This window comes from Dryas octopetala, chromosome 3 (assembly GCF_963921425.1).
Source record: "Dryas octopetala chromosome 3, drDryOcto1.1, whole genome shotgun sequence".
Lineage (NCBI taxonomy): Eukaryota > Viridiplantae > Streptophyta > Magnoliopsida > Rosales > Rosaceae > Dryas > Dryas octopetala.
Window position 1 is genome coordinate 16,302,502 of NC_141368.1, and position 26,384 is coordinate 16,328,885.

General features: G+C 34.5%; 1 protein-coding gene across 1 annotated transcript; it reads left to right on the forward strand.

Annotated features, from left to right (window-relative positions):
- Positions 1-386: 386 nt before the first annotated feature.
- Positions 387-4,830, forward strand: CAT6 (cationic amino acid transporter 6). Its single transcript, XM_086237245.1, has 5 exons — positions 387-830; positions 917-1,136; positions 1,224-1,575; positions 1,726-1,960; positions 3,997-4,830. Exons 1-5 carry the CDS (start codon positions 443-445, stop codon positions 4,566-4,568), a joined length of 1,767 nt encoding a protein of 588 aa, XP_086093371.1. The 5' UTR covers positions 387-442; the 3' UTR covers positions 4,569-4,830.
- The last annotated feature ends 21,554 nt before the right edge of the window (positions 4,831-26,384 follow it).

A 26,384-nucleotide genomic window follows, 5' to 3' on the forward strand; every position in this document is an offset into this window, starting at 1 on the left:
AATATTTAAAAAAATTGCACTCACTTAATTTTTAAAAAGTTTCAGTCCCACGATTATTTTTTGTTTCATTAAAAAAATAAAAAAGAAGTTGAAAAGTATAATGGTAGTGTGACTGAGACAGTGAGTGAGTGAGTATACATTACTTTTCACCTTGTATGCCTAACCTTACATATTTTTACCCTTACCTTTTACTTTTTATATAGGAGCTTGTTAGTGAGTCCAGTTGTATCGAGTTCCAACTCAATCTCTAGGGAGTAGGGAGTAGGACCCCCCAAACCCAAAAAGCAAAAGCCCCAAACGTTTCGCTTCTCCCTCACCCTTTGATCACCATCCACTGTGAGAAGACCCCCTTTTTTTCATTTATATAAACTCCTCACTCCCCCACCCATTCTATCTCAAAAACCACACCCAACAACACCCACAGTCCCACACCCATTCTCAAATGGAGAGCCAACCTCACGGCTCGTCCTTCTCAAGTCCCCGTTCCTACCTCCGAGCCCTGGCCCAGACCCCGGCCCGCCTCGCCCGCCGGGCCGGTTCGGTTTCCACCACCTACGACGAAATGACCGCCGTCCGAGCCCGTTCCGGCTCTGACATGCGGAAGTCCCTCCGCTGGTTCGACCTCGTCGGCCTCGGCGTCGGCGGCATGGTCGGCGCCGGCGTCTTCGTCACCACCGGCCGAGCCAGCCACTGCCATGCCGGTCCAGCCGTTGTCATTTCCTACGCCATTGCTGGACTCTGCGCTCTCCTTTCCGCCTTCTGTTACACTGAGTTCGCTGTCGACATGCCCGTCGCTGGCGGCGCCTTCAGCTACCTCCGCGTCACCTTCGGTAATCTTATCACTCCACCACCCCCAATAAATATTAATTCATAATTAAATTTGTATCTTATTTGTTTTTGGGGTTTTTTTTTTCAGGTGAGTTCGCCGCGTTTTTGGCAGGAGCGAACTTGGTCATGGACTACGTAATGTCAAACGCCGCCGTTGCGCGTAGCTTTACCTCCTACTTGGGCACCGCAATCGGCGTCCCCGTCGCCAAATGGAGGTTCACAGTCCCCGGACTCCCTAAAGGTTTCAACGAAATCGACGTCGTCGCCGTTGTGGTCGTTTTAACCGTCACTCTCATCATTTGCTACAGGTACACAAAACAAAACAAAACCCATTTCTCATTTTCAACCCACATCTAATTTCCAATATTAATTCCATTTTTGTTTTTATTTTTTAGTACCAAGGAGAGCTCGGTGGTGAACATGGTGTTGACGGCGCTGCACATAATATTCATACTGTTCGTGATATTGGTTGGGTTTTGGAAAGGGGACTGGAAGAACTTCACTGAACCGGCCGACCCGACCCACTACCCATCCGGGTTTTTTCCGCACGGGCTTTCGGGCGTGTTTAATGGGGCGAGTATGGTCTACCTCAGCTATATCGGCTACGACGCCGTTTCGACCATGGCGGAAGAGGTTCGTAACCCGGTTAAGGACATCCCTATCGGAGTCTCGGGCTCCGTTTTCCTCGTCACCATCCTCTACTGCTTGATGGCCGCTTCCATGTCCAAACTCCTCCCTTACGATATGGTAATAATAATTCATTTTTAACCTTTTCTAATTTTCAAAAAGATATAGTTTCTGTTTATCGGGTGGAGGATTTTACTGGGCCCACAAAAATGTTTTAAAAAAAAAATCAAATCTTATTTTTGTTCTTATTGTTGTGGTATTCTATCGTAGATTGATCCGGATGCGCCGTTTGCGACGGCGTTTAGGGGGAAATCGGACGGCTGGAGATGGGAGTCGAATGTGATCGGGGTGGGGGCCAGTTTCGGAATTCTGACGTCACTGCTGGTGGCGATGCTTGGGCAGGCGAGGTACATGTGCGTGATCGGACGGTCCAATGTGGTCCCCGCCTGGTTCGCTAGGGTCCACCCCAAGACCTCCACGCCTGTTAACGCCTCCGCTTTTCTCGGTACGTTACCATTTTTCCTTTTTTGTTGTTTTTTTTTACTCATTAATATTATTTTTTTTATAATATCAATAATAATATTATTTAGAGAAATATTATTCATCTTCTCTTATTTATTATTCTTATTCTTATCGTAAATTTATAATTAAAATTGTTTATTTTTTAGATCTAATTATAAAGATTAACTATTTATTTAATAATAATTAAATGTTTAAATAATTTTTTATTTAGTTAATATTTTACATAAATAATTTTTAAATAATTATTTGAAAATTATTAATTTTGATCATAAAAATATAAAAATATAATATGAAATGTGAATAATAAATAAATAAATAAAAGTGAAGGTGGATAATATTTTTTTATTATTATTACTTTTATTTTGTTTTAATCGATGAATAATTTTAAGTGTTGTCAGTGAATTTTACTTTAAAGTTTATTGGGTTGTACGTTTTGAATGCATGTTTTTGTGTGCGAAGTGTGGGCGCTTAGTCAGGTGCACATTGCCCACTGTCATTGTTTGGGTTGGGGTTGGTTCTTGAACTTAGTTTGTTGGGGGTGGGTCCATTTGAACCGTTTTAGACTTTGTCTCTGGGTATGGTGTGATATTGGTTAACTTTAAGTTAGATTCAGAGAATAGTGCTTTATAATTCTTAGAGTCGGTTCCACTTGCCAGCTGTTTGGCTTTGATGTGTGGTTAGGGATTATGCATCTCTGTGTACATTTTACTTTTCAGTTTTCACAGAATGGGTCACGTGAATAGTGTGAAGAGGTGCAGTAAGTGTGTGTAGAGTAGTTGAATGTAAGGAGTAAAACTTTCTTGTAATGGAAATATATATTTATTGAATATGTTTCTCTCGTATTATTGGTGAATTTATAACTCGTTGAGAAACATAGACATATAATTTGTTTATTTGCGATAGAATTTTTTATTATTAGTTGTTAATTGATGTGGGTCTTGTGTGGAATCGGTATCAATCAATGGTTGGTAGAGACATACGTCATGACAAAGTGTAGGTGAAAAGAGCACTACTTTGTTCCACTAGCAAAATGTTGGTTGTGTTTGCCTAATTGAAAAAACTTGCATGCTTGTCATATATTTACAATATTTTTTCATATGTTAGTTATGTGACCATTTATTATAAGAGAAATGGTGCATACATCCCATGCAGTTTTTCTTTTGCCTAATTTGAGAGGCTATACAATTTTAGAGGGCAGGTCTTAGATGTGTGACTATGTGATTTTTAGCTTCCTTGAGGCAACTTGGAATTTGATCTCAATTAGTATTTTACATGAATGAGAATTATAAACTTTGCCAATATTATTGGGGAATAAGGTGGCCTCCTCTCCATTTCCATAAGCTTTGTCAATTAGTTGTCATGATTTTAATTTTTTTGGCTACATACTTGTGGATGGGTGGGATAAGTGAGAATATTTTAAGAATTTTTGTTGACTTTTGTGCAATAGGGGGGTCTATCTTCTTATGCAGAAAGTAGAGACTTACAAAAGCTATAAAAATCCCAAGCTGTAAAGGACAATATCTTCTAGCATGTTCTTGTTGTTGCCTTCGCAGCCTTTCTCATGGGCTTCCGACTTTAGGCATCATCATCACCACCCTCTGTCGCTTTCATATTCGATTTTAATGTGATAGGAGATGTTAATTTTAAGGCACAAGTGGTGTAGATTGGTCCAACCAGCTTCATTTTCCCAAGATAAAAATCCCTTTGTTTTCCATGCTTTGCAGCCGTCGACTGAAAATGACCTTTACTCACAAACACCAGGTCACCTGTCAAAATTTGTATAAATGGCAAGGCCACTCAATTGTGATATTGGCTCATAGGCCTATCCACTCAATGGAAATACCATGCGTGCTTATAATTTCACTCTTTGCCACATTTATATGCTTTGTGGGTGCTCTTGATTTCCCACCATCTCTTGTTTTTGTGCTTAAAAAAAAATTGCCACACCTTAAAAAAGTCTTTTATGTGCTCTTTCTTCTTCATATTTTTTTTACAATATGCAGATGATGCCCTTTTCAGGTATCTTGACAGCGGCGATTGCCCTTTTCACCGATCTTAACGTCCTTCTCAGCCTTGTATCCATCGGTACACTGTTCGTATTTTACATGGTGGCCAATGCTGTGATTTTTAGGCGCTACGTTGTGGTGGGGACGACGAATCCGTGGCCTACATTATCATTCCTATGCTCATTTTCCCTCACCTCTGTCATCTTCGCTATAATTTGGCAATTTGCGCCACCAGGAAAGCCCAAAGCCTTCATGCTTCTTGTTAGTGCGGTAATTGCAGTTTTGTTAGTACAGATTTTCCATTGCATGGTTCTGCAAGCACGCAAACCCGAGTTTTGGGGAGTCCCATTGATGCCATGGATGCCATCCATCTCCATCTTCTTGAACATATTTTTGTTGGGGTCTTTGGACAGGCCATCCTATGTGAGATTTGGATTCTTTTCCGGTCTTTCAGTACTAGTATATGTTTTCTACAGCGTTCACGCTAGCTTTGATGCTGAAGGAAGTGGGTCGCTCAGTCAAAAGAATGGTGAAATTCACATAGAATTGGCACAAGAAAGCAATGATCCGGGTCTCAAAGTGTAGAATTATTACTTAGCTTTTTTATTGACTTGCGATTGTAAGGTTGATGGATCAAAAAGTGAAAAAGAAAAGAAAAGCACAGAATAGAATAGAATACAGTGCATCTTTTCCGAAGTGTCAAATGTATAGTTGGTGCTTGAAAAGTAGGCCTTAGCTTATGATTCCTTTGTACAGTAGGTGATGTAATCCATCTACTTTATAGATGGATGTTGACCTCAGCAGTTGTGACTTGTGAGCTGAGAGAGAGAGAGAGAGAGAGAGAGAGAGAGAGGAGTCATAAATGCAAAGCAAATGGTCTTTCTTCTCTTATCTACTTATTTTTTTCTACTAAATGTTAATTTACATTTTGACTAAATGTTGATACTCTAATAACTATTACCCACAACAATTAGAGAACATATGACATTTCAGTACTGAATCAGTGAAAACCTTGAGGTGGGATTAAGATAGAACTCAGGTTTACATCTTTATTCAAAACAATATTAGAGATGGGACTGAAATTGTGGAGGTGAAACTATTAGGTCTCTATATTGAAAGAAATTTGAAAAACTAGTAAAAACTTAGATCTTTTTTTGAATAAAGACAAAATTTGAAAAACAGCCTATTTTTAAATAATTTAAAGTCATTTAACCAACTTTTTGTTTTAGGGTTTGTGCTCAAGTAGGTCTAGTTTTAGGGGTTTTTTTTTCTTTGCGTTTTGGCATAATTCTAAGCCTTAATTATCGATTTATCATTCAAAACTGTAACTCATTCTCATATTACTACCTGAAAGATTTTTTGTCCCAGATTACCACCTGTAACTTACATTCGTGTCCCATTTACCTTATTCCGTCAAAAATTTCGTTAAAAATACTGACTTGGCCGTTAATGCTAATGTGACGCGCTGGATGTGCACCACGTGTCACATCTTTTCTTTTATTTTCGGATTTTTTTATTTTTCTATTTTTATAAACTTTGAAAATTAATTAAAAATAGCTTCGAACTCAGAAAATTTCTATGGACTCATCTTGACTAGTTACTATGGGATCAAAATACCAATTTTTCCTCTAAAAATTTTCATAAAATTTGGGAAGTCCAAATTTATTTCTAGAAAATTAAAATAATTTCCCTATATTAAATAAATTTTAGAATTTTCATAAACTCTCGGACGAATTTTCAAAAATATTTTGAAAATTACCAAAAGCCTGTTTTAGAGAATTATTTCGAGACTTTACAGAAATTTTAGAATTTTTCTAGAATTTATTTTATAGAGGGAAATTTGTTTTCCTCTAAGACCGAGAGGTCTTTTGGGTAGCAAGTGTTCACGAGAAATGTATTGTTAGTTTTTATAAGACTAACGGTGCATACCTCATATTTTTTGGAGTTCGGGAGATTATCCAATGAATTTCCAAAGAATCTAGAGTATTTTAATTTTCTAGAAATAAATTTGGACTTCCCAAATTTTCTGGAAATTTTTAGAGGAAAAATTGGTATTTTGATCCCATTGTAAATTAGTACTAGTCAAGATGAGTCTGTAGGAATTTTCTGAGTTCGGAGCTATTTTTAATTAATTTTCAAAGTTTATAAAAATAAGAAAATAAAAAAATAAGAAAATACAAGAAAAAATGTGACACGTGGCGCACATCCAGCGTGTCACGTCAGCAATAACGGCCAAGTTAGCATTTTTAACGAAATTGCTGACGAAACAAGGTAAAATGGGACACATATATAAGTTATAGGTGGTAATCTGGGATAAAAAAACTTTCAGGTGGCAATATGGGAATGAGTTACAGTTTTGGGTGGTAAATCGATAATTAAGCCTAATTCTAATACGTGTTGCGGCTGACTGAGTAAAGAGGACATCGAGAGGCTGTTTGCACAAAAACTAGTTCTCATGGAGAAGGAGACGGGGGGTCTAGTTAGGGGCGGCATTGGTGGGGAATCAACAAGTTGATTTTTCAGAATTGTTTGGTTGCTACGGTGCTAACGAATCAGCACTTTAATCAGAACACATTTTTTACCCTTTTTCGTAAACTTTGGAAAGGTGGTGAGCATATAACGGTACGAGAAGTGGTTGATAATAGATTATTGGTTCGGTTTGCTTGTCTACACGATAAGTGGCATGTGCTATCTATGTATGAGACCCTAAGAATTTTTCCAAATTTATTTTGAGATTATTTATATTTTTGGTATTTTTCTAGAATTACTTGAATTGTTGGTGAATTATCTTGATCTTTTGGAATTTTTTTTGGAGAAGTTTGGAATTTTCAAAAAAATCATGGAAGTGAAAATAATATTTTGAACCGTTAGATAAATAGCACTCACTGAGACGAGTTCATATGATTTTTTAAGGAATTTTTTCAAGTCCTAGCCTCCTAGGTTATTTTTTGTGGATTTTACAAATTGGAATGAATAAAAAAAACATTGACGTGGACTAACACAATAGTGCATGGCGATTGGCAGAACCGGTTGAAGAGGTGCTGGCGACACAACCACACGACCCAAATGACAACGCAATGTGGCATAGCGTGATTGACTGCCAATGTGCGACACATTGTCCAAACCCAGGTGCTAATCCGTCGGGTCGCGTCACTGGACCCATTTCCTCTCTCAGCTCAAACCGCACATCGCTCCACGAGTTCTCCATTCAAGTCGTGCCAATTTACCCATTTCCTCTCTCATTTCAGTCTTTTTTCAACTTGGTACCCGCCATTTTAACCCCCGCACTGCGAAGATTCTAGAATGCGCAAAACAACGTCATTTTGGCCTATTTTCAACTGATTTTATTTTAGAATCCTCCATTAAATCACAACTTTTTCATCCCAATTAAATCCCAGTCATTCATTCCCCTCCAAAATCCCAATAAATACCCCCTAACCCTACCATTTCACTTCACACCAACATTTGCAATTCTAGAGCTTCTCTTTCTAGAATTTCCTTCCTCTTTCTCTCTCTAGTTTTTGGGAGTATCTAATTTTAGAGAAATACCAAGGGAAGAAAACTCCTATGGGAGTGACTTCCCACTAGTAAACACATTCTCTTTCATTTTTAGTTGTGAATTTAATTGCCCAGGGCCATTATTTTCCTAATTAGGTTGGGGATTTTAGTTGCCCAAATATTTTTGGCTATTATTTTTCTAATAAAAAATAAGCCTTCTCTTAGAGGAAGCTCTATCGAAGTTAGGAGTTGGAGTTTTATTGGGACATTTTATTTTAGAATTATTAATTGTTTTATTTAATTAATTTTTTTAATTAGATATTTAATTATGCTTCATTAAATTACTTTCATAAATATTAATAGTTGAGTATGATTAATTATTTACCTTAAACTTATTTAGTCACTCTCAATTAAATTAACATGGACACACCCTAGTTAGTAAATAAATCAATGTAATTAAATATTAAGGTCATATCAATAAAGTATCCAAACGATGTGATGCCTAGGCTAGTCCGTGAGCAAACGAAGATTGGACATTGGGCCTGTACTCCCCCAGCCTCCCATGTACTGACCTGGTCATGTTGTAGAAACTTAACTGATCAACCTCTTCGACTTAAATTAAAATTTGGACTTAAGTAGAAACCCTTAGAGGAATTCAAAAAGTACCGAAACTCAGTCTATCTAGACTTGTTTCCGAAAATTTCTAGGGACATATGACTGAAAGGAAAGGTTATGCCAAAATTGACTTTTGACTAAAGTAACTATTTTCCTATCGGATATCGAAATTCCAGTTACCCAGAGAGAGGAAGTCTTTTGTGATTTGGTCGGTGCATTACGAAAATTTTAAGCTTGGACTCAAGGTAAGGGGAATCTTACACCCTGTCTAAAGACCCTTCTTATTGCATGTATTATTCAATCAAATATTGTTGCATGTGAAAACTGAATTTTTTGTTATTGTCATCTTTGTGTGGTTTTCACTGTGTGATGATATATGCGGTTAGCGTTATCTGACTTGTTCGATGACTTGAGAGTAAGGGGTCATACTATGTGACCTTAGGTTTTTATCCCCGAAACCTAGGTGATTTTACGGATTTTGGAAGGCCAATATATGTTGTATTAACAAGGATTGGATACTCTTGCTATAGTTCAGTTTTTATTGATAGCCGAGTTACGGTTTATGGGTCCTCTTGGATCGGTCATCAAGTATGTTTCTAAATTTGGATTTGAGAATGGTTTGCAAAAGTCGTTTGAGCATGGAATTACTTTGGTTTGTGCTTGTGCATATTTTTAACGTTTTTCATTGGCTTTATACGTAGTAAATATTTGCACTACTACTTTTAAACCTAGTCATGTCCTTTAAGGGGAACCTATGAACGTATGTGATGCTTACCCCTACTGTTCTATTTAAGTACCTATAAATCGATCAAGTTCCAGTTGACAACTTGGATTGTGGGCACAACCTTGCTTCTTGTCAATTTCCAGACTCTTATTTGGTTTGGATCCTTTCTGTCATGCAAGTCTACATCATTGTTGACTTCTTTTGCTACCTAATGTTATCTTTTGTCATACTCCTGAGATATGACTTGTATTTGTTTCAGACCTCTGTTATATTTCGTTAGGTTGATTATGTTTATTTGAACATCGATCTTCTTATAAATGTTCCTCAAGGTTACATCTACCAAACTCGTGACCTTGGTGGGTTGGTTTAATTGTTTATAAAAAGTTATTTTGCACAATGTTTTATTTAAACATTTATTTTCGACAGGTACTAAAACTCTTATCCAACTTGTTTTAATTAAACAAAAAATGGCTTAACCTATTTTAAAAATGTTCGAGATTAAAATGCTCGGGGTACAGGTGTTATAGTCTTGGGCGTTGTGGGTGTCGTTGTGGCATACCCGGGGTTTGGGCGTCATAGCGGACTTGGTGCATTAGAGATACACAAGAAAGTCAAGGACGTTTTATTCTCCAAGGTAGGGAGAAGATGACTCAACGTGTCAGCTAGTAGCTAGTGAGTATGTGGTAGACTGAAATATGAGATACACACACAAATATGTGCAAATTAACCTTCAGTTATTACTCCAATCAGGTTTGGCATATTGTAGGAAGAAGACTTGGACAACATCTTTGTGGCTACACAAGACATGTCCAAGAAGAGGAGTTCTAGTCCAAGGGTCTAGCTTGAATGTTTCTCAAACTCGGCTAACTCGCTTCAATGATGGGTGTCGAGAAACACATAAGGTGTGCTGATGACTTAAGAATATCCAACTAATCTTACTTTGAGGTGCACGTTAAAGGTTTTCGACGAGGTCGAGATTGTTGAGAAAGTGCAGCTCAACCTTGTGGAACGGACAAGAAAAATGTAATTTTTTTGTCAATGTTTTGGTTAAATGTTTAAAGATTAGGATAAATTGTGGCCGACATTTTTCCGTCTCTCCAATCGCATCCTTGGTGGCCAGCCAGTATTCAAAGAATCACAGTCAATCTCAACAAGATCTGCGTTGTACCAAATGCAAAAGCAGCCGACCTAGAGTTAAATATTCAGTCTCTCTTGAAAGAAGTAAAAAAATTGAGCAAAAGCAGTTATTTTTTGTATTATTCTTACAGCATGCTTGAATGGCATGGGTTGTTGCATGTCTCTTTCTTTTTCTTTTTCTTTTTCCCACCTATCCATCGCTAAGGATGTGCATTCCATTCTTTAGAGCTGTTAACACCACTGCGGATACATTGATAAGTGCAAATTATGTGTATTTTTCATGTGCAAATCTACTGGAAAGTCATTTAATAATTAGAATATTATAGGTTTAAATGTCGGATTTTGAGTTACTATCTACATTCTAAACATAATTACTTTTTTCCGTAATCAAAACGATTGAAAATAGAATCTACAATTGAAAAAGAAAAAAAATTGACTACAATTGAAAAAGAAAAAAAATTGACAAAAGTTGGTTGTAAATCAATGCCAACAAGAAGAATTGCACAAAATCATAGCAGGCTTGAAAAAATTTCTAAAGGTGTAACTCAAAATCATGTTAAACTGAGCTCCAAAAAGTAAATCTAATATGCTTCTAATTTTCAATGGCACATGTGCTATTATTGATTTTTTTTGTTTCTTCTGATATCATGAAAAAATTAAAGTGTTCAACGTAAAAGTGTAAAACTAATTAGTAATAAAAAAAGAAACTCAAAACCTTATATTTTTTTTACACATAAATTTAATTCGTCGTGTAAGATATTACTCTCAAGTTCTCAACAATAACATCATACAATTTGGATCCAATTATTCCCCATAAATCTCCAATTAATTCCACGAACAGAATACTTTCTAGGTCAGAAATTCATTACTCTGGTCTCTGGATACCAGATTACAATCTTTTATCTTCTTATCGATTTGGGCATAGTAGCCAATGCCATAAAAGGTAGCATCCAAAGTACCAATTCAAGCATATTTATAAGCATATTTTTGAATAAAGCAGTTACTTAGTTTGACAATAACAATACTATTTTAAAAGCAATTGAATTGCTTAGTTTAATACTCAGAATTCAAAAATGAAAAATTGAGAGAGAAAAAAAAGTCAGCATCTCGAAAAGGAACAATACCATGTCTTATCTGCTATATATCTTCTTTTTTTAGTTGAAGATAGTGATCCCTTCTTGAGAAAATAAATAAAAGGACAAAAAATAATGGGTCATCATGTTGGTTCCATGTTTGCTTCCCTATCTCAATTGAATCCCTTGTGTCTACAACACCAGTCAATTTGCCCCATTATTATTTGTTGGGCTCAACTGATATTTTGTCCTATTTAATTCTTTTGGGCGGTGGCATACTTCAAAATTTTTATGGGGGATCATAGCTCTTGTCCTATCGAACAGTTCATCCATGAAAAATGGGTAAAATATTCAAAAGATAAAAAGGCAATCCCACAAATGTTCGTAGATCTTTTCTTCATGTTTCAAGTAGGATTTCTGTAGGAGTACGTTTATTAATTTAAAGAAGAAAAGCAGACTAAAAGTATGAAGTATGTCAAACAAAATATGCATGTGTACTTTGATTGAAATTACAATACAAAAAGGCTAGTTTGAGCTTCAGCCTAGCTAAAAAAAAACTAGTTTATGCTTTTTTTCAAGAAGAAAATATGCAGTATAATCGATACACCAATATACTATCCATGAATGAAGGCATTCGAAAGGAGTTGGGTGAGGGAGAGTCAAAACTTCCTATTGAGTATGTACCATTTCTTAGCATATCTGCACAATTAATAATATTTACCACTTAAGACTTCTTTGTTTGAGGAGATTTCCTTCAAACATATGTATAGGGGGGCAAATTTTATAGACGATTTTGCCTTTGTTCCAGACCAAATATTCCATAGACACGTGACCGCCAACGAGGCATGTTTATGTGATATGACAAGTGGCCAACGAAAAATTCTTGAGTAAGATTGTATGATCACATATGTGTACGGTATAATTAATTTGTGCTAGGACATCGACATCATATATATTGTTTGCTTTAAATAATTATAAATTTTAGTAAAATAAGTACACATATCACTACCATACACATGACACGACTGTTCTACTTAAAAATCTCTCGTGGCCAGGGGGTAGAGGCATTACGAAGTACATGGCATATGAGTCCAACTCCAAACAATATAAGGGTACGTGTTGGACTTGCAAACCGCATATGAGTCAGGCCTAGTGCGTGCGTTTCATGAAAAGGAAACTTAGGCAATTCATATCCTTAAGAGTCAAGATCAAGTAGCTTACATTTTCCCAAAGCCTCTCAGAAGTCAGAACTGATGTTTTCATCAAGTTGAAACATAATTGAAGCAAGACAACTTTGTTTAAATTAGAAAATAATTGAAGCAAGCCTCTCTTTCATCAAGTTGAAACATAATTGAAGCAAGACAACTTTGGTAGGGTCCCTAAATTTTGTAGACCCTTATGAGTAATTAAATTAGAAAATTATGATTAAATATCAAATGCCAATAGTTTTAAGCAAAACAGTAAAACATTAATTTTTTTTAGTTTATGTATTAACTTAGGATAAGACACTTTGGATTATGTCACAAATCTATACAAAACGTGAATTTTTTGACACCGATCGCACAAGCAAAGTGTTGAGCGCTCGATAGTTTTCCGTTGGTTTCTTTTTTTCCGTTTGGTATATAGTTGTGATTGTCGAACAATCAAAATTGTGATTGTATGAAACTCATAAAAATTCAAAATTTCTAAGGATTTAATGCTTTTGATATCAGCTTAGGGGATGAAGTACTATAATACAGAGATAGACTGAACATTAAACTTTAAGCCTTGCAAACACTTAAAAAACAACAAATCAGTAAACAAGTTGTGATTGGTGTACCGTTACAGTTGAGTTTGTAAAGAAAAAATAAATTCTCCAGAACACTCGGCGAACAGTGCAGAGTGCTCGGTGTACAATGCCAAGCGCTCGGCAAAACTATATTTTTTAAAGTTTGTACATAAACTGAAATTTAGTATCTAAAGTGAAATGACATAAAAATTTTGATAATTAAAATAAAAAAATATTGAAATTTTGTATTTAAAGTCAACGGACCATTTAGAATTAAAGTACACTAGCTAAATATTCTTAGCAAAAAAAAAAAAAGGTACTCTAAATATTATACATATTAAATAATATTATTTGTACACTCTTATCTGACCACCTTATGTGGCAGCTGATATGATCATGCCATGTCAATTAACAAAAATAGGTTGTCATGGATTTTAAGTTATAATTATTTGCATATCAACTCATGTCATTAATTACATGACATAAGGTGGTCAGTTAATGTTGATCAGTTAAGTGTGTACAAATAACATTATTCATATGAAAATTATTATAAAGCTCTAATCTAGAAATAGAAATAACCCAATTCAAAAGGCCCACCCATTTATTAACCCACAACCGAATTATACCCAAAACCAACCCCCAAATATCAAGTACATATTTATAGAAAAAAAGCTACCCGATTCTTACACCAATGTTCAAATCCATCATCTCAGTTCTCAAATATTGCAGTACATGGAAATTGGCCTCCAGGTTGTTTTTTCACATCTATGAAATAAGGCTACAAAGCCATATCATATGCCTATTTTACTTTTGGTTGAAAACTTGGAATAGAATAAATCGATGTTGATTTCAATGACATAGACACCAAATTTATGCCATGAAGCCAAAAAACAATAAAAAACACCAAAACATATAAAAATAAAAAATAGAAATAAAACTAAAAAATCAAAAATAGAAATAGAACAATGTTTAGTCAATTACATTTACAAATAGAGAAAAAAGTATTGAGTTGATTGGATAAATTGATGCTCGACCCATAAGCATCTTGAAAAATTAAAGACTTTTGATCCCATCTACGAGTGGACTTGCAATTGGTTATTTCCACTACTTCGATTCCAGGTCAGAGAGAAAAGGCAGTAAATACACCAAAAATGATCAAAATCAATGAAATTATTAGTGTCTCTGGGTTTACTTAATTCATTTTTCTTTATGGTCAAGAGGTTCTCTTCTCTTCTCTTCTCCTTTCTGTTGTGTCAGGAAAGAGAATTTTTATGGAATATATACACATGGTATATATGGTATATAGATATATATGATTTTCAATTTATCAAAGTTTTGTATAAATGATCTTTGATTAGAGAGACCTACAGAATAAACGGTTATAATTATTGAAATACATTATAGAGAAATCCTTTAAATAAAATTATTTGAAAAATTCATTAATTGATGGATATAGAGGCTCCTTCGGTTGAGATATACCTCATCTTAAACATGATGATGTATGACTTGTGGGACACACTACGCATTGTAATTTGATGATCGAATTAGTAGTCTAATTTCTAAGTCTCTATACAAGGATGTAACACTTTGAATTTTCGGCTTATGTTAATTTTGTTACTTAAGCATTTTAACCTTATTCTTAAGGTTTGTTTAAAGGAATTAAAGTTTTCCTTAACTTTGTTTAACTAACCAAGACCTTTGATTGTGGTTCTAGAGTTTAGTTGTGTAGAAGTGAATTTTGGAAAAGGAAATTCAAGAGTTTGATTATTATTTTATGTATTTTCATTTTTCAGAATTAAATTATGAGAGAAAGATTTTTCATAATTTTTTTGAAAGTGATTTAACTATTTTGAGGCTATAGGAAATTAGTACTCATCATTACGAGTCCGTAAGATTTTTTGGAGAATTATTTGGAGTCCCGAACTATTTTTGGTGAATTTTCGAAGTTGTAGAAAATAGAAAAAAATAGGCAATTAAAAGAAAAGGAAAAGGAGGCTGACTGGGACTGACATCGCACACGTGGCGTGATGCCATTCGCCAATCGGAGCTGACGTGGCGTCAACTGAAGCCAACCCAGCAGGTGCACGGAAGGTGTCGTGCACTGCGCCACACAGAAGCCAAACCCATGTTTTAATCTAGGCCGCAGAGGTTCATTAAACTGGGATGATCATGGCCGTTGATTTGAGTTAGAGGCGGCACTGTAGCAACTGGGTCTCTAAGTAGAGCGACCTGGTCCGTTTTGTTTCTACAAACGGGAGACCCGCCAGCTCTTCTCTGACCCAACTCGATTTTTCTAGTGTTTTTGCAACTTTTGTGCATTCTATCCAACATTAGAGAATCAGAGAAACTTTCCACCTCTTGTGCTCATAAATAGAGACCATTGTATCTCATTTTCATTTGCACCACCAAGTGAAGTTTGAGATACTCACTCCTTGGTTCTTTGGGAGTCTCTCTAAGTAGAGACATACAAAAATGGAAGAAAATTCTCATAGTTTACAAGTTTTCTTTTGGAGAGCTTGCCAAGGAGGAGGGAGCTCTTAGGAGGGAGTCTAGTTTTGGAGGTCTACAATCGAGTAAATCTTTTATTTATTTTTCTTAGGCTTTAATATTAGGTTGCATGTTTAGATTAATTAAGTAGAATTTATTTATTAATTAAGCATGACTAGGTTTATTTTGGAGATTTAATTGCTTAATTTATTTGGTTAATTAAGCATGATTAGTTGTAACCTTAATTTAAATATTTAATTAAAGGTTATTAACTTGTTAGGTTTAACAAGTCCTATTGTAGAGACTAAATTAGATATAAGCTATTATTCAAATTTGATTAATTAGTGGAATATTTTGGAGAAATACTAATTAATCAAATACTTGGATAAGAATTAGGTTTGATTTATTATAACCTAAATTAATTTGTGAAATTGCTTTAAACCAAGGCAATTAATTAAGTGGTTTGACTTTAAAATTAACTTGAAACTTAGAAATCTTAAAGAATAGAGTTTAGTCCACTTATGATTAGAGTCTTTAGGGACGTGTTACCTAAAAAGATGAGTCATAACGAGCTTGTGTTGAACTTAACTTTTGACTAAGTTGTCGTATTGTCGGACACTAGGAACACCAGTTATCGAATGATTTCTTTGTGACGTGACAAGAAGGCGATGAATTCGAGACGGATGATGATGCATAGACTATGTAAGAGAATACGTGAAAAGCATTGGATTTCAGGTAGGAGGATTTATCCTACATTTCTGACTATGGACTTTGTGTATGTTTGTGTTTTTAAATTGTTATAACATGCTATGATATGTGAGTATGGGTAGCGTTGTTCACACATGACCCTGGGTGCAAGTCTCAAAACCTTCTAGAAGTGATCAGTCAAAGTTATGGGGTGCCTAGCCAAGCTAATACGTGTGACGTGTGCTTGTGCGAAGCCAGGGCCCATAACCGACCAATTGGTAGATGGTACGATTCTTAAATTCCTAATCCTGTGGTTTTTGTATTCTCACTATGAATGATTATTGTGAATTTGCATGTTTATAATCATAATTGCTGTACAGCCGAGTCATAAATGTTTTGAAAGAATTTCAAAGGAAAAGTTTGAAGAACTTGTTTTTTTTATTTAAGAATCCAACGAAAAATGATTTACACTATGTTTTTCACTGAGAAAGGTTTTGTAGTTTTTTAAACTATCCAGGGTCCCCTTGAGGGGAAGCTATGATTATATGAGATTTTTATTGAGACTTGTCAACTTCCTGAATTCAATTGGTGTTATTATTTAATTGCTATATCGTGTCAAGTATGTTTTGTTGATTTTTCCTTTATTGATTGAAGATAGTTTTGAGTTATTTACTTTGATTATACGTTTGCGTAGTTTGGAAACCTTTATTCTATGTTTGCTATGTATTTCGAATTTATTAAATTTTTCAAGATTGCAATGAACTACTGTAACCTTAGGGATTGGTTTTATAAAGAAGTCTTATTTTTACTTCACATGTTTCTGCTATTTATTTATTATCTCTGGTCCAACCCGTGCTAAAACCAAAAGGCTTAACTCGCCTTGAGTATTTTGGGGGGATTAATACTTGATTAGTGATATTAATCTCTTGGGGCATTCAAGATAGGTGCCTCTGTTGCATACTCGGAGTTCAGGGTATGACAAAGGTTCATCATTCCCAAAAATTAGGTAAATAGGAAATCATTAAGACATCTAATTGTAATAGAATAAATAGACGAACATAGTAATTCCATAAACACTTGAAATGATGACCTTTTAATCAAATGGTTAAACGATTTCTAATTGTTTAATTTTTTGTAAGGATGATCCTTGTATAGAGATTTTGAAAATAGACGGTATCAATATACAAATTACAATGTAGAGTGTGTCCTACAAGACATACATCATTATGTTTAAGATGAGATATACCTCAACAGAAGGGGCCTATATATGTATATATATAATATTTATGTGTGTCCCATATGAGGATTCAGCGAGGTCAAAATACATTTATCAAAAGGCAAATTAAAGAAAAATTGTATTGTTGAACATTGGCCTCAGTCAACTTGTTGATGTTAGAAACAGTGAGGATGCCAATAAAATTTCGGAATCTCAAAGTTTAATTGAGAATTAAAAAAATAACGATTTTTAATTTGGAACCCCAAAAATAGAAACTGCCCGTTGAAACATGTCTAAAAATTGAAATTATTTCCATTTTAGGGTTCCAAAATATAAGAGGAAATTACAAATTTGGTCTACTTATTTTATACCTAGTTCAATTTGGTTCACAATTTTTTTTAAGTTCAATTTTGATCAACGATCTTTTTTAAGTTATGATTTTAAATCAGTTTGGTTGTGTTTTCTTCAATTATAATTGAAGTATAAGTTATATTTCATCATTTCTTAGTCATAGCAATCAATTTGGAGTATTAGAATAAAAGAAAATTGAAGTTTGGTGAAGTTCGAAAAATTTGAAATTTTTTTTAGGGAAAATTGGTAGTTTCGGATACCCTACTTTAGAACCAATTATCTTGAGTTTTAGAACTCCGATTTAAATGATCTTTATATGGTTGTAAAGAGGAGATGCATAACTTTAAAATAAGTATATGTTTGCTAAATTTGACTGAGATTTGATAAGGTAAAAGGCGGGATAAATTTGAGATAACAAATCTGGACCTTTATTGAACAAGTGGAACAATTAGTAGACTAAAACATAACTTAAAAAAGATCGTGAACCAAAATTGAATTAGGTATAAAATAAGTTAACAAAATCTATAATTATCTCAAAATATAATTAGAATCTCAATAGAGAAACTCTATATAGGAGATGCTTTTAAATAAGCTTATTTAAAGGATGAGAAAATATTTTGTGCCCTCATATGACGTGGCAAAATTATTTTGTCACATCATTATCCATTTGCCACATCAGATTGACATAATTTTGTTTATAAATACTATTTTGCCCATCTCAAATCTAAGAGTTGTAATTCTAATTTTATAAAAAAAATATGTATTATCTTTTTCCATGATTGAATTACAACTGTAAGTCGGCAACTTTTCATCAAATTATTGTGGATCAAATACTTTGAGTTAATCATGGTTGATGTTGTCTCAAGGATCAATTGGATTTGCAATTTAATTGTTAGGAAAGAAATATAAAGGTCTAGGGGAAAAGGCATTTGAGCCACAAGACACGACGTTCAAGGAAAGGCAAACTGGAAGAGGAAGATCACCAGTACCTACTGTTGATTGTTTGACATTCATGAGGAAGAACACCACCTACTGTTCAAGGAGGGCAAACAACAAAATAAAAAGTTGCTGGATCTAGACGTCTAGTAGAGCAAGTCAACTAGCAAATGAAAATTACCCAGCAACAAAATTTTTACATCAAACCTCATCACCCAAGCACGCGGGACTGCTCTTTACGCACCTAGGCCAAAGCGATTAGAGCCAAATAATCAAGTTTCAAAGCCTTTTTATTTAAAAGTAGTAAATTAAAGCGTATCATAATGAATGAATTGAATACAAAAAAATTTAAATCGTAGATGAAATCAGAGAAATGATGTAGTAGGTTTTTAGGGTTCTAAAATTGGGGCAAAACTTTGTTAAGATATGAACGTATGTTTTGATGAGTTTTTTAATTTGGTCTTGAAATTTTTTTATTAATTTAATTTACGTTTTGTATAATTTCAATAAAGGGTAAATGAGTTTTTTTCAAAGCTTATGTGGCAAATGCATAATTAAAGGTATTTAATAATATTAAATACTCTAATTGACATGGAAATTCCATGTCATTAGGGCACAATTAGGGCACCCTAACATTCCCCTTAAAGGATTCTTTGTGGGGCATTTTGCATTGTTTTTTAATTATCAGCATTATTTATTTTTTAAGTCTCCATTCAAGGATTATTTGTACAAAAATAAATTAGACAAATTAGAAACTATTTAACAATTTGATTCCTAAAAAACAAATTAGCATAGTTTGCATGACAAACATCCTACTTAACCCCTAATACACCTATTGTTAAAATGTGACAATAAGGTAATATTTGTAACCTCTAGGTTGCTTAGCTTATTTAGTTTAATTTTGTTCGTTTTGAATTTTCTTCTCTCAAATTCTCTTAGTTTCTTTGGTATATAAAACTTATATTTGTCCAAAGTGTAGTGAAAATATGTTTGAAGTCGCAGTTTCTGTTTACAGTTTCAGTTTGCAATTTCATTTTGGTGCTTGCTAAAGCTATTTTAGGTGAGTTAGGCTTGTGTTAGTTTCAGTTTTTAATTTTGGGTGAGTTGAGTTTGTGTTAGTTTCAGTTTTTATTTTGAGTGGGTTAGACATGTATTAGTTTTAATTTTTAATTTTGGTATTTGTTTTTTTCTCGGCCCGCAATTGAAGAAAATGGTTCAGTAGGGACATGCTTGGTATTCTTTATATTTACTGTGTTGTGTTTTGTCCTTTCGCTAGCTCCCCTATCTTGAGCCTTCTAGAATGCTACCTGCAAGTTAAGTTTTTAGCTTGTCAGTACAATGAAATTAACGCACTAAAAAAACCAGTTGATTACATGGTGATAATTTATGTGTTTCTAAGAAATATTGTGCTGGTCTATTTATTTTGTCATAATTAAATGTACGTTTTAATGGTTTTCAATTTGTTTAATTTTTGGAAAACATAGTCATTGAATGAAAACTTAAAAAATAGAAGGTTCCAATCATTGAAGTAAAATGCAAAGTGAGCCCCACATGTGATCTCTTTTTATAAGTTTATTTAAAAAATCCTTCAATGAAAGCTCCCTCTATATATATAGTAATAAGGTCATTTCTTATAAGAGGGATCCTTTATATAAGAAGCAAAATAGATTGCATTGGGGACCACCTTGCAATGTTGTGCAATATGATTTGAACAATCTAACATTTAAAGGCTTTTTTACAAATCATCTACATGAACTATACTCCGATTTGTAAGTCATCACCTAAATTAAAAATTAAATTAATCTGCCACCTAAATTAAAAAAAAAATTGCAATGTCACACCTTCGTCTAACTCCGTCAATATACATGTTAAAAATTAGGGTATATTGATCTTTTCAAATAAATTTTAAAGGATATTTTGGTCTTTTTGAATTCCCATGAGATTGTTCAAGGAATAAAATTTCGATTTTTGGGGTCATGGAAATTTTTTCACTTATTCGTTGATATTTTGTCAATATTTCACCGAAATTAGCAAAATTTCGGCGAAATTTCGCTCACTTACTGCACAATCTACACCAATTGCTTTTCCTTTGCCATCCTCTGTCTATTTCTCAGGTCCCCTTCATTTTTACAAGCTCAAATTTCTTAATTTTTGAATTTGGTAATTTTGTTTTGTCGTCTTGAAGGAGATCCAAAGTTTGTGTAAGAGTTATGGGAAAGAGGAGATCTGGGAGGGAGAAGAGATCAGGGAGGAAGATGAGGAAGAGAAGGAGAGATCGGGGAAGGAGTGAGAGGAGAGAGAAGAGATGCAATGTACTGGGAGGAGGAGAGAGAAATGAGCTAGAGGGGAGAAGAGAAGTCACAGGAAGAAAAGGAATGAAAGAAAAAGAAAGAAAAGAAAAGAAATGAGCTAGAGCCTAGAGGGAAGAAAATGAAGAAAAAAAAAAAGAGAATAAAAAAAAAAGGTTTAGGGTTGATTGGGGTTTGGGGTCTTTGAACAATTGAAAAGAAAAAAAAAAGATTTGAGATTTGATTCGGTTCTTTTGGAGTTTCGTTTAGTTGTTTTTAAATCATAAACTTTAATATATTTTTATATAAAAAATACCCTACAAAGCCTAAACCTTAATATCTTATATAATATCCTAAACAATATACTAATTTTATTTAACAATATTTACCTCTACCGCGCATTATATTCATCTTATATCATATGAAACCTACTATATAATTTGGTTTCTTTAATATTTTTTTATCAATGTAGTAGATAATATGTTAAATAAACATATGGTAAAGTTTCATTCAAAATTTCCGTATTTTGATAGCAATTTCCGTCGTTTCTGTCTAATTTTTGTTGAAATTTAAAATTTCTCGAAATTTTCATCAAAATTTCTTTGAAATCCGAAATTTTACTCCTTGGATATGTTTAAGAGTGATACTATTCATATCCTAAAATATTCTTTCCATACCCAAAACTTTAATTAGTATACCCACAAATAAATATATTTTTTTTAAATACAACAACTCCCTCCCTCCAGCCCCAACCCACCCCACCTCTTTCCCTACCACCCCACCCACCCAGAGCCCCGTCCCTCCTCCCACCCACCTAGCCTAGTCCCTCCTCCTCCTCCTTCTTCACCCACACAACCACCATGACTCTTAGATCAAATCTTTCTTTCTTTCTCTCTCTCTCTCTCTCTCTCTCTCTCTCTCTCTCTCTCTCTCTCTCTCACCCCTCACAACTTCATGAGATGCTACCATCACCCATTGCGACCTTCCACGCAGCGTTGCACAGTCGAACCTGTAACACCCTGAATTTTCGGCTTATGTTAATTTCTTAATTTTGTTACTTAAGCCTCTAACCTTGTTCTTAAGATTTGTTTAAAGAAATTGAAGTTTTCCTTAACTTCGTTTTAACTGACTTGAACCTTTTGGTAGTGGTTTTGGAATTTATGTGTGTGAAAGTGAATTCTTGAAAAAGGAAATTCAAGAGTTTGGTGATTATTTTATTTATTTTCATTTTTCAGAATTAAATTATGTGATGAGGAATTTTCATAATTTTTATGGAAGTGATTTGACAATTTTGAGGCTATAGGAAATTAATCCTCATCACTACGAGTTCGTATGATTTTTCGGGGAATTATTTGGAGTCCCGAGCTATTTTTGGTGATTTAACGAAGTTTGGAGAAATAGGAAAACTAATTTGAAAAGTAACTGACGCTGACTGGGCTGACAATGTCCACGTTGCGCGTTGCGGTTGGCGAAGGCGCTGACATGGCGACCAGTTGGAGCTGTGATTTGCGCGCACCAAGAGCCATGTGCGCTGCATCACACCGAATTAAAACCCACGTTTTAATCTTGGTCGTCCGACCTCATTAAAGGAGATCTGATCGTGGTTGTTGATTGGAGTTAGAAGCGGCACTATAGCAACTGCGTCTTCTTTGACCCGCATGTCTACAGTGATGGGCGACCCGGCCCATTTTCTCTCACAAACCGGGTGACCTGCCGGTTTGTGTTGACCCAACTCGTGATTTTTGTGTGTTTTTCCCATGTTTTTGATACTTTTGAGCATCCTATCCCACATTGGAAAATTAGAGACCCTTGCCTATAAATAAAGACCCTTGTACCTCATTTTCACTTGCATCACCAAATAGAGTTTGAGAGCTTCTCACTCTTACTTTGGTTTATCTTTCTCTCTCTAGAAAGATTATTATTCTTTCTATTATGGAACAAGCTCATATATTTTAGAAGCTCTCTCCTAGTAAAATATTTTGAGGTTTTCTCTTAGAGGAGAAAACCCAAGTTTGGAGGAGTCCCTTAGGAGTAGAGTCTAGCTTTGGAGGTCTACAATCGGCTAAGTCTTTTATTTATTTTCCAGCCTTATTTATTTTTCTTAGGCTTTAATATTAGGTTGCATGCTTAGATTAATTAAGCATACCTAGATTTGTCTTGGAGATTTAATTGCTTAATTTATTTGGTTAATTAAGCATGATTAGTTGTGACCTTAATTTGGAGATTAATTGAAGGTTATTAACTTGTAGAGATTAAATTAGATTTAACCTATTATTCAATCTTGATTAATTAGAGGAATATTTTTGGATAAATACTAATTAATTAAATACTTGGATAATACTTAGATTTGATTTATTCTAACCTAAATTAATTTGTGGAATTGTTTTAAACCAAAGCAATTAGTCAAGTGGTTTGACTTTGAAGTTAACTTGAAACTTAGAAACCCTAAAGATCGAATAGAGTTTAGTCCACTTAGGACTACTTTAGGGACGTGTGACCTAAAAGGATAGGTTATAACGAGATTATGTTGAACTTAACTTTTGACTAAGTTGTCGTATTGCCGGACACTAGGAACACTAGTTACCGAAAGATTTCTTTGTGACGTGACAAGAAGGCGATGGATTCGAGACGGATGAGGATGCATAGGCTATGTAAGAGAATACGTGAAGAGCATTGGATTCTAGGTAAGGGGGTTTATCCTATATTCCTGACTATGAACTTTATGTGTGTTTGTGTTTTTAAATTATTATAACATGCTATATTTATATGATTGGTCTGAGAGTTCAGGTAGCGTAGTACGTGACCTTGGATTCAAATCCCTAAACCTTCTAGAAGAGTTGATATTATGGGAAGCTTAACCAAGCCAATACGTGGCTACGTGTGCTTGTGCGAAGCGGCCGGGGACCCATGATTGATCAGGTGGTAGTTAATACGGTTTATCAATTACGAGTTCTTATTTCTGTTCACCATGAAACTCTCGCTATGGATGCTATTCTCTTTGATTATAGTTGTCCATAGTCGTATCGAATGTGTATCGATCATCTAGATTATCATTATATGTGGATTTGCATGTTTATAATCATAATTGCTGTATAGCTGAGTCATAAATGTTTTGTAAATTATTACAAAGGAAATGTTTGAAGAACTTATTTTGGATGATTTAAGAATCCAATGGAAAAGAATTTACACTGTGTTTTTCACTGGAAAAGGTTTTGTGGATTTCAAACCTGGCAGGATCCTCTAAGGGAAGCTATGATCGTATGAGATGCTTACCCCTACATTGTTTTTGTGTTCCTTGTTTATTAGATGTTTTTATAGGTATGAGCATGGTAAAGAGACGAACTTGGACGATGGTCGAGCAAAGCAGCATCTAGAGACTTATCAACTATCTGGATTTATTTGGTGATGTCATTTGATTGTTTTCTAATTTTCAAGTATGTCTTGAATGATTTTATCTCCATTGTTTGGAGATGATTTTGAGTTATTTACTTTGATTATACGTTTGCGTAGTTTTGAAACTTTTATTTTATACTTGCTATGTATTTCGAATTTATGTAATTTTTCAATGCAATGAACTATCGTAACCTTGGAGGTTGGTTTTATAAAGAAGTTTTACTTTTAGTTCACATGTTTTTCGCTATTTATTATCTCTGATCCAACCCGGTCCCATTAAATTAAAATGCTCAACCTATCTTGGGTATCTTGGCAGATTAATGCTTGATTAATTGCATTAATCTCTTGGGACATTCAAGATAAGTGCATATGTTGCATACCCGGGGTTCGGGGTGTGACAACACCGTCCGTCGACAACCCCTCTCACCACTGGTGGCTTCCCCTTCCCTAATTTCTCTCTTTACCCCTCTCCTGATCTCTACCCTTCTCTTTTTTTTTTTTTTTCTCTCTCTCTCTCTCTCTCTCTCTCTCTCTCTCTCTCTCTCTCTCTCTCCTCCCTTCCTCTTTCTTTGATTTACGTTCATAACCAAGAAATGGTTTGGAAAACAAAAAAAATTAGTTTGTTGCTTTATTTGAGTTTTGGGTTTTTATTTTTGGACTCTGATTTGTGATATTGATCTGTTTTTGTTTCGAATTCTATTAATTGCTTACTTGGTTTTAGTTGTTGTGGTTGGAGAGCGGGAATAGAGAGAGAGAGAGAGAGAGAGAGAGAGAGAGAGAGAGAGATGGGTGGAGGAGGGAGAGGGAGGGATGGGGCTAAGTGGGGAGGGACAGGCCGGGCTGGGTGGTGGGTTGGGGGGGGGGGTGGGGTGGGGATGGGTTGGGCTTAGGTGAGGGGGATGGGATGGGGTGGGGTGGGGTGAGGACAAGTGGCTGGCCAGGTTGTTGGGCTCTCAACCTGGCCTTTTATGTTTTTTCATTTTTTTATTTAAATATTTATTATTTAAATATTTAATAATAAAAAATTAATCTGAAAGTCTAAAATACCCTTATTTTTAACAGAAATATTGACAGACTTGGACGGAGGCGGTACATTGCAAATTTTTTTTAATTCAGATGGCAGATTAATTCAATTTTTAATTTAGGTGGTGACTTGCAAACCAGGGTATAGTCTAGGTGAGTGATTTGTGAAAAAGCCATATTTAAATGCTCATTTAAGAATCGATCATCTATAAAAATAAAATAAAAAAAATAAAAAAAGCAACAACATACCGAAGATCAATTGATCAATGTTATAATCATGATGATTCAATGTTCGTCTATTTATTCGATCATAATTAAACGACTAAATAATTTTTTATTTGGTTGATTTTTTGTAAGAATAATCTTTGAGACTTAACAATTATGGACGATTTGGATTCTCAGCTTATCTTATTTTTGCTTGTTTGAATTTTAACCGTGTAATATAAATCAAATTATTTATGTAATTCCATTTAATTCGCACCCAAAAAGTACTACGAATCCATTTTATCATATACTCCCTACCCTTGGATAATAATTCATAGCTAAGATTAAAAGTTCAGCAAAAATATTTAGAAAAAAGTAAGTAAATTAATTAAGAATCTAGATCCTATTAGATTACATCGAGGGTTAGATCCACAAAGGCTCATATATATGCTTTAATTTTTTTCAAAGTGGGACTATTTTTTTAAAAAAAAAATATCTTTCAAAGATACTTGAATTAAATAAAATTTCCATCTAATACATAGCAAAGAAGAATTTCTCGAACATGAGAATGATAATCCTTATAAATGTATGAGTTATATATGATGGCATCAAATAGGAGTCCAATCATATATAAGTGATTGTATAAGAAAATTAAACAGTATTACTTATTTCCTTAATTTTCTTTTCATGTAATTCTATATTTGTACTTATCTCATATTGTATGCGGCTCTATCATATATATCTTTTTTTTTTCAGTAACAAGCTATAATGTGACATGCATATCATGAACAGAAGTTGCCACTAGCTCGAGCTAGTAGGACCTCCCAACCACGAAATTCATATGGGTTTTGCGTACGTACTGCAATTTAATTGCAATGAATATATGATTCTGAATTGCTATTAATTAGGGATATGAATGAAAAATACACCTCAAAAAGTGCGGTATACAAAGAGATGAGGTTGAGAGAGAGAGAGAATATAATATAATATAATGGGGGTTG

Bases quoted from the DNA above. Each gene is read 5' to 3' on its own strand.
- CAT6 (XM_086237245.1), top strand. From the start codon at position 443: ATGGAGAGCCAACCTCACGGCTCGTCCTTCTCAAGTCCCCGTTCCTAC. The intron at 1,576-1,725 runs GTAATAATAATT...ATTCTATCGTAG, and splicing joins AACTCCTCCCTTACGATATG to ATTGATCCGGATGCGCCGTT. The intron at 1,961-3,996 runs GTACGTTACCAT...TGCCCTTTTCAG, and splicing joins TAACGCCTCCGCTTTTCTCG to GTATCTTGACAGCGGCGATT.